This window comes from Phocoena sinus, chromosome 8 (genome assembly GCF_008692025.1).
Source record: "Phocoena sinus isolate mPhoSin1 chromosome 8, mPhoSin1.pri, whole genome shotgun sequence".
Taxonomy (NCBI): domain Eukaryota; kingdom Metazoa; phylum Chordata; class Mammalia; order Artiodactyla; family Phocoenidae; genus Phocoena; species Phocoena sinus.
The window spans coordinates 98,174,908-98,184,292 of NC_045770.1; the positions used below are offsets into that span (position 1 = coordinate 98,174,908).

The 9,385-nt window shown below is 51.6% G+C and overlaps 1 protein-coding gene across 1 annotated transcript; it reads left to right on the forward strand.

The window, feature by feature from the left end:
- The first annotated feature begins 429 nt into the window (after positions 1–429).
- Positions 430–9,048, forward strand: LRRC55 (leucine rich repeat containing 55). Its single transcript, XM_032638897.1, has 2 exons — positions 430–1,209; positions 4,894–9,048. The coding sequence occupies exons 1-2, from the start codon at positions 489–491 to the stop codon at positions 5,127–5,129; spliced, it is 957 nt and encodes a 318-aa protein (XP_032494788.1). The 5' UTR covers positions 430–488; the 3' UTR covers positions 5,130–9,048.
- Positions 9,049–9,385: the final 337 nt, after the last annotated feature.

The window sequence follows — 9,385 nt, forward strand, 5'->3', positions numbered from 1 at the left end:
CCTCTGAGACCTTGAATGTGGGAGATTCAAAAGCAGCCCTGGCCTCCTAATGGGTCCCAGACTTGGGACAGGGCTTGGGGGTTTGCAGACATGCCAGGACCTTTAAAAGGCACCTTTCCTGTCCTCCAGTCCCCCTCCCACCTCTCAGACATAGTCCAGAGAGGAGCACCCAGAAGTCATGGGTGAGAGGGACATAAAAGACCTGCAGGGACCCTTCCCCGACCTGCTGGCAGCTGGTCCAGCCCCATCCTTGGGTCATTCCTTCCTCAAGCTTTGATCATCTTTTCAGACCCTGGCGGACCTCAGCTGGGTGTATGGCCCCCTAGGCTCCAAGGGGGACTTCCTGTGGAGCTCACGCAGGGAGCCCTCTGGTGCTTAGAGGCTCCTGGGAAAGGCTGGAGCCATGATACCATGTGCTGCCAAGCCCCACCTGCCAGGGCTCTGGCCCCTGATGCAGCTGCCTTTCTGAGCCACTGACTCTTGATTCCATGGACACAGCCCCAGCCCCGATGGGCTCCCTTCAGCACCGCTCTTGCCAGCAGCCTAAGATGGGTGACACCTGGTCCCAGCTGCCCTGGCCTGGGCCCCCCCGCCCGGCCATGCTGCTGGTCTCCCTCATCTTGGCCGCAGGGGTGATGCCCTCGGATGCCGGCACCAGCTGCCCGGTCCTTTGCACGTGCCATAACCAGGTGGTGGATTGCAGCAGCCAACGGCTCTTCTCCGTGCCCCCGGACCTGCCGAGGGACACTCGCAACCTCAGCCTGGCCCACAACCGCATCGCCGCCGTGCCGTCCGGCTACCTCACGTGCTACGTAGAGCTCCGGGTGCTGGATTTGCGCAACAACTCCTTGGTCGAACTGCCCGCGGGCCTCTTCCTGCACGCCAAGCGCCTGGCACACCTAGACCTGAGCTACAACAACCTCAGCCACGTGCCGGCCGACATGTTCCAGGCTGCCCACGGCCTCGTGCACATCGACCTGAGCCACAACCCGGGGCTACGGAGGGTGCACCCGCGGGCCTTCCAGGGCCTGGCGCAGCTCCGGGACCTGGACCTCAGCTACGGGGGCCTGGCCTTCCTCAGCCTCGAGGCTCTCGAGGGCCTGCCGGGGCTGGTGACCCTGCAGATCGGCGGCAACCCCTGGGTGTGCGGCTGCACCATGGAGCCCCTGCTGAAGTGGCTGCGGAACCGCATCCAGCGCTGCACGGCGGGTAAGGGAGGGAGCCCGGCCCCGCGGATAGCCAAGGCTCCGCGGGAGAGGGAGGGACTTAGAGACCCTGCGCGCCTGATGAGGGCCGGACCCGGGCTCGCCTCCTCATGCACCGGTCTTGCACTGCCCAAGTCTTTGCCGAGTCCCTGCTGTGCGTGCCCGGTGCGGGGGATCCGGCATTAATGAAACAGACGCCACCCTCGCCCCTGCGGCCCTGAGGCAGACAGAGAGCAAATAAGTAAGAACAGCTCATTAATAATAGACAGTGTTTATTGAGCGTCCACCATGACCTTCCAACTTGGCAGGTGTTATCTCATTGGACCCCACTCTTATTATCCCCATTTTACAGGTGAAGACACTGAGGTTTAGAACAATGAAGAGACTTGGCCAGAGTCACTCATTTAGAAAGTGGCAGAGCTGTGGATAAAACCCAGGTTTATTTGACTTCTAAGCTCTGTTCTACTCTACCAGATTGCTTTTTAAGTGTGCTGAGTACTAGAAGAAATAGAAATGGTTCACCCCATTTATTGTAGTACTTACTATCTGCCAGGCCCTATTCTAAATATATTACATGTTTTAGCTCATCTCATCCTCACAAGAACCCTGGTGAGACACCACACACACACACACACACACACACACACACACACATACACACACAGAGGAGGAAACCAAGGCACAGAGAGGCTCAGTAACTTGCCCAACGTCCTACAGCCATTAAGGGTTGGAGTCAGGATTCGAACCCCGGCAGCCCGGCTGCCCTCTGGCTGTATCCTGATGAGTCAGGTTCTAGCCTACCAGGAGTAGGCAGGACTTGAGTTCTGGGCTGGCCAAAGGGCCTTGGCAGAATTCTGCAAGGTTTGGGCATGGAGTGTAGATCTGAGAAGAGAAACTCTTATGTGGCTATTTAACGAGCCAGCCTCTACTGGGAATGGACTGGGGACTGAAGGAGCCTGAATCCCACAGGCTCAATGAGCCTGCAGGCAGGCAGTGCTGAGCTGTGGTCCCCAGCCACCAGCTCTCCTGTGTGGCAGCACCGAACCTCTGCAGTAGGGCTAGCTGGGGGGCACCACCCGGGGGCTTTCCCAGAGCCTGAGCTCAGAGAGAGTTCAGAAGCAGCGGTGCTGGATGAGGTGGGAGGGAGAGGAGGGCTGAGTGGGGAGCCCAGGATCAAAATAGTTTGCGGGGGGCTGTGGGTCACGATTCCAGTGTTCCCACAGAACTGCGGGAGGAAGTTCTCTGGGACCAAAATAGCTGGGGACTGAGATGGGCTGAGGGGAGGGCGCACGAGGGGAAGGCTGGCTGCCTGGATCGATCTCCCCACTAGCCTAACCTCTGCAGGCTGCACCTCATCCCCTCTCTCGTGCACTAAGGACAGAAAGGGCCCGCAGGGTTCCTCCACACACAGGGGCTTCTCCTCTTCTGGGATCTCGGAGGTCCCTGCTGCCCTTCGGAAGAAGCCCAGGCTCCCAGTGAGCAGGAGAGGGGTCCAAGATCCCATCAGTGAAGTCTCATGTCCGTACAGATGAGGGACCCAAGTTCCAGAGAGGGAAAGTGACTGGCCGCAGGCCACAGCTAGAGACGCAGCTTCCCTGTTCCTCCACAGAACACACTTTGCACCATGACACACTCTCCAGGATATTTCGTCTTGGAGGCAAAGAACTTGCCAGTCTAGGTAGGACTAGGTGACACTCTTCCCTTCGTCTTTTCCTGCTTCTTCCTCCCTTTTTCTTCATGGGATTCCCATTACTATCCCTATCTTTTGGACAAATCCCAACACAGAGAAACATAGGGAGACCTTGGGATATAAATCAACTTCGAGACTGTTCCCTTGACTTACCAGAAGGCTTCGTCAGCCCCCGGGCCCCCATCCTGCCCTCCTGCAGGCTCTGTCAATTGCCCTCAGGGTCCCCACATCCCCCAGCCTTGCAATGCATCACCACCACCCCATTCATTCACTCAATAGCATCTTCTGGTTCTGGATGTTCAACTCCAGGTGCCATCTTGTCCTGGCTCGAGTCTGGGGTACTATGCATACAGTCTACAGAGACCCTTCAGCCTGGGGTTTGGGGAAGGTTGCAGCCTCCCTCTGAACCTGACTCTCCGTTTCTAAGGAGAATCACGCTCATCCGTTTCTCAAAAGAGTCAAATCCAAGTCCATCATCTTATTCTTCTCCCTCAAAGACGGCAGAATGAATAAACACCACTTAGGCACCACATAATTTAAAAAGCTCCTTCACATTGACTTTCTTAGACGATTGAGACTAAATTATCCCCTTCTTACATTTCCCATTTCTTCATAAGAACCAGAAAAGCAAGAAAGACTTGCCCAAGGAGAGAGTTGGATTAATATTTATCCACTGAACGAAGGAGTGGCCGGCTGTTGGAAAGCCAGTGCTGGCACTGCGAGGCAGAACTGCTCTCTGCCTACTGCTCTCCCTCCCAAGGCAGAGAAAGATGCAGCCATTGACAGCCACCATGCATTTGTACCAGTGGCCCTGGACGGATGAGCTGGGGCCATCAGCGATGGAGAGGACAGCAATCCCACTGAAGGAGAAGCCCCTCCTATAGAAGTCTGTGTGCAGAATATGACCCCACTGACCTGTCCAGAAAGACCAATCTGGGATGACAATAAAAACACGCACCTATGTAGTACTTACTGTGTACCAAGAATATATCATTTCTGTATGTTAATTCAGAGAATCCTCACTACAGTCCTATAACATAGTTACTTTTATTATCCTTATTTTATAGATAAAGTAACCACAACACAGAGGTGTTAAATAACTTAGGCATAATCATACAGCTAGGGAGGGGCAGAGAGGGGATTTGAACCCAGGCCAATAGCTCCAGAGCCCAGACTCTTAACCGTACACTCTGTGTATCTGGAAAAGCCATATGGGGTAGTAGAAAGACCCAATGCTTTGGAGTTGGACAGAGTCATTCATTCACATATTCAATTAACAAAGGTTAATTGAGCATTTAATGGGCAGGCCTCTGTTCTAATGCTAAGGATACTACAGGAAGAACTTATATTCAAAAGGAGAAAACAGATAATAAACAAACTGTGAGACAGTGATACATACAATGGGGGAAAAAATAAGCAAAGTAGGTAAGAGATAGAAGGCCCAGAGAAAACTGAAGTGGGGCTGCTGTTTTATATAGAATCCTAAAGGAAGGCCTCACTGAGAAGTTGATATTCGAGCAAAGTCCCAGAGGAGGTGAGGGCCTGAGCTGTGCAGAGATCCAGGGGAGAAGCACCCTCACGAGGGGACAAATGCAAAGGCTCCTCCTCCCCACACTGAAAGGGGACATGCTCGGGGTGATGGAAGAATGACCAGGAGGTGTGTGTGGATGGATCCGAGTAAACCAGGAAGAGAGTGGAAGGGATGGGGAGGTTCTTCTGGGAAGGAGAAGAAGCAGGGGAAGCTTTCAAGCACAGAGTGACATGTGCAACAGAAACTAACACACTATCGTGAAGCAATTATACTCCAATAAAGATCTATTCAAAAAATTAAAAAAAAAAACTTGCCGTGAGGGTCGTTGAGGGCACTAAAGAAGGTGAGTGAAACTTTTGGCACATGGAAGAAACTTCATAAAAACCCAGCTTCTCCTGGGAGGGGCAGGGGCTCCCTCTTCCTGCTCTCCCCTCAGCCACTCACCCTCCCTGGCTTCTGTGTTGCAGATTCTCAGCTGGCTGAGTGCCGGGGCCCCCCAGAAGTCGAGGGCGCCCCACTCTTCTCCCTGACCGAGGAGAGCTTCAAGGCCTGCCACTTGACCCTGACCCTGGATGATTACCTCTTCATCGCCTTCGTGGGTTTCGTGGTCTCCATCGCATCCGTGGCCACCAACTTCCTCCTGGGCATCACGGCCAACTGCTGTCACCGCTGGAGCAAGGCCAGCGAAGAGGAGGAGGTCTGACCCGGGTACCTCCACGCCGCTGACCACCGGGCGCCCTCCCTGGCTGCCCACTCCGGCTCTGCCCCGGCCAGAGTGGGCAGCCAGGTCATGGCTCGAGCAAGGTCAGGAAACTACCTTTGTGTGAGCTTCTACGGTGGGCCAGACACTGTGCTAGGAACTGGGACCGACCTACACCTTGCCCCTCAAGGCACTTACCTCTGATAGAGGAGAGAGAGTCGAAAACTCTTCCCTTTAAGACCTTGTATCAGCACACTGAGTACATAGTTATGGAAGCCCAGAGGAGGGGTCATCAACTGTGTCTAGAAAAGTCCAAGAGAATTACAAGAATGGAGGTGATTTTTGATGACCCAGGTGAACTGGGTCATCAAAAAATTGTCTGCTTTGTCCATAGACAAAGGACAGACAGAAGCCAATGACAGAGGCCAGAGTATGCCTGGTGTGTTGAGAACAGTGAATGATCCCTGTGACTTCAATGTACAGAGCAGAAGTGACACAGGACCAAAACTTTCCCCCTGACACCCAATCTGTCAGCTCTCGCCGTTGCCCATCACTGCCTCTGAGGGCGAGAACACCTCCATGCCAGCCCCCTGAGCCTCCTCCTACCAGCAGCTGCCAGATGAGACCACCTCCTGTTGACTGCCCTCCCCCCATCCTATGCGGCCAATTGTAGCACGCTGGCGAGGTCCAGGTAGCAAACTGAGGATGGACACCTTCAGTGCTCTTCTCCTATCCCTGTCTCCTGCCTCTCACTCGAGCGTGGGCTTCAGAAGAGGGAAGCAGGAGTCCTGGCACCCTGGGACTCCTAATCTTGTGACTGTTCTTGCCACGGTGCTCATGCCAAGGGATCTCGACAGGGCAGCGCACCGCGGGCTGCAGCCCTGTAGCATGATACCCAGGACGGAAGGAGGAGAAGGCCGCCACAGTCGTAACCATCAGAGGATTTGCTCCCCCTTCTAAGCAACTCACCCACTTCAGCATAAGGGTGAGAGAGCTGTTAATTACCCAGCACTTGCTGGTGTCAGGCACTGTGATAAGCTCTCTCCAGAGACAATTCCCTTTAACGCACACAACAACCTCTTGAGGTGAGCATTGCTGTCCCCATTTTACAGATGAAGAAATTAAGGCTCAGAGAGGTTAAGTCACATGCTACTTAACGAGCAAAATAAAACCTGTGCTCTTCCTACTACCCATTCAAGTCGGGGAACATCACAATTCCCTCTAAAGTTATCTAAGTTCAAATTCCAACTTGATGAAGCTCCCAAAAAGGACCAGGCACTCTCCTGGGCACTTTAAAATCTGCTGAGTCATTGATTTCAATTCTCCCAGCAACACTGCCTGGCGAGTTTTATGATTCCCATTTTACAGATGCATTAATTGTAGAGAGCTGAGTATCTTACCCAACATTATCTGGATAAACTCTAGAAGGAAGGTGATAGGCAGCTCCATTCAGGGAACCACGTCTAAGCAGTCAAATATCAAGTAATTTCATGTGCGAAGCACAATTATCGTCGTCATCGTCGTCGTCGTCGTCATCATCGTCATTGTCAGTTTCATCCTCTTCATCATTATCTTCCCGGTATTTGTTCAGCGCTGGACAGTTTGTGCAGGTACTTTGGCATCATTCTCCTTGACTTTGCACGACCCTGTGTGGGAGACAAGCCCAACATCATTACTCTTATTTTACAGATGGAGCAATAGAGATTCAAGACTGGGTGTGACCTGCTTACGCAGCAGGGTTGCGACTCAACTCCATCTCGTTTCTCTTTCCAGTGCTTTCCCAGGTGCTTGAGGAAGCAAATGCCTGGGAGGGCTGGGTAGTGGGTCCCTAGGATTCACAGCCATGAAGGTCCTAGTAGATCAGCTAAATAAAGGGCAGTCAAATCAGGTGCCCTGCAGATTTAGATGTGCTCAGGGCACATCAGCCCCTGAAAGAGAGAAGCAGCACAGATAACATCTGAATAGGAGACACCTGCCTTGCAATGTGTAAATAACACATCAAGACCGGTGGCCATGGTGGTAGTCATGCAAGAAATAAGACCTCTGGAAAACAGGAGAGGAAGCTGCGTTCCTACTTGAGCCCTGCTGTGCAGTTTTGCAAGAGATACAAAGGAAGCAGGAAAGCAGTGGGATGAGAGCCTCTGCAGGATAGGGGAAGACTTTAAGACCCAGTCCGATATGTTGGCAAGGCTGTGGCCAAAATGAGAATTAAAACGAGGACATTCTACCTTGCCTTCAGCTCCAGCAAGCTTGCATCACCCATCCTCCTGGCAAATCATCTTCCAAGAAGTCTTCCCCTACTCATGCTTCCCTGAGCTAGTCAACCAAAAGAGTGCCCGAAACTTTGCTAGACCTGGGGTACTTGAATCTTGTCTTCTCTGCATCTCACTTACAACACCTGGGTCAGAACCCCGCTCCCGTGAGAACGGGAGCAGAACTGTGCCCACTGTCTTCTTCAACTGTGTCCAGGGACGAGCGGACCAGGGCTGCTCTCTCCACGAGTCAAGCTGACAGCCTAAAGTATTTGAGGAAGAACTTTTAGAAATAATAGTCCTGACACAAACAGTTAAACCTCCCACAGAGGGACACCATATACATCTATTATAATCTCTTAGAGACTCTGGTTTGCTGAAATATAGTTAACATATTTTAAGACATGTGATTTTTTTTGCATAGAACTAGACCAAACAAGCTAGCCCTTGAGATCAAATGTCCATTCTAATAATACTGTTTAGTTCCCATTAATGGCAAACCTTTCTGAGTAGGATACAGGCTTTTAAAGAACAGATGCTTCTCCAGCTACTAGAAGGTCCCCAGTTAACTAACCCACAATGTAGAAAGCATTTAACTTCCCTACCACCAAGGAATTCGTGCTTCTCCCCTGCCCGCCACCACCACCGTCTCGTGCAGGCTATCAGAAGCAAACTACTAGTGGTATGCTTCTAGGGATAATCTAGCAGTCCTGGTTGGAACTCTTCCCACAACCCTACTGACCGAGAACCCATGATGTTGCCCCTACAAGGCTTCATTAGGTTTTCTCCAGACTGGTTAACATGTAAGCCTGGAGGTATCTCTGAGTCCATGTGTCTGTTCATGAGGTTCTGTGGATGTTCGGTATCTACTGATATGAGGCCAATCTCTCTGGAGCCTGAGTTCAGTTCTTTGACATGGTCTACCCAGCTATCTGTTTACTGTATCGCTTACTACACTAAAATGGAATCCCATTAGGGTTGGGGTAGGAATAGCTGCTCAGAAAATATATGAGAGACAAGTATGTAGCTGAGGCAGCCTAATGACAGCCTGATCACTTCTCTACCCCTCAGAGATCTGTCCTCATCACAGAAGATTTTTTCATGCCAGGCCTGAGGATAGCAAAGTTTAGGTAACCAACAGGGCTATGATGGTCAAGGTCTGGACCAAGAAAATTGCTCTTTAGAAAAGACCCCACATCTGTACACACCACTCTGGACAAGTTGCCTCTGGTCACCCTATGACAAACCCTCATCTGTATCTCCATTCCTGCAGGGATTCCCAGGAAACCCCGCAGAAATAGGTCCCCTGAGTTGCTATAGAGTTTACTGGCTCCTTTCAAGGAACTTGGTGTACGGAATTTGAACAGAACAAGACAGCTACTTCTCCATCAGGGAAGACCTAGAACCCCCATTTTCCCTAGAGATGTCTTTGTTTGTATCACTCTGACATCCTTTCCAGCTCTAGAAGAGTAAAAAGAGACACCTTTGTCCATGCCTCAAAAGAACATCTTCCCAAAGCTAGAGAAATTCATCTGCTCTCCCCACTCCAGAAGGAGGCAAAAGGGAAGTGAAGGAGGAACTTGCAAGGTCCTTTGCAAATCACCGTCATGTTTGCCACAGCACTGGGTGGAGAGTTCTGGATGCAGAGAGCTCTCGATTGTGGAGTGCTGTTGTCTGGGGGCGGGAGGGTTAGGGCAGGGCGGGGAAAGGGAAGATGCCAACCTTTGTATGGAGATGATTTTATAACCATGCACTTTTGTAACTGTGAAGAATTTTTCATAAATGTACATTAATAAAAAAGAGTGTACAGTTTAACAAATTTTCTAAAGAGTTGTGAAGAGGGGGGAGGGGGAGGGAGGCAGAAAAAGAAAGAGAGAGAGAAAGGAGCTAGGCGGAATCAAGAGAATGTGTGCCGAAATATACACACAAAGGGCCTATGGGGAGGGTGTAGATGGGAATAATTAGGAGATGTGCCAGCCATGGAAGGGCATGTGTGGGAGTAGAAGG

Coding starts and splice junctions, on each gene's coding strand:
- LRRC55 (XM_032638897.1), top strand. CDS start 489: ATGGACACAGCCCCAGCCCCGATGGGCTCCCTTCAGCACCGCTCTTGC. Junction 1,210..4,893: donor CATCCAGCGCTGCACGGCGG/GTAAGGGAGGGA, acceptor TCTGTGTTGCAG/ATTCTCAGCTGGCTGAGTGC.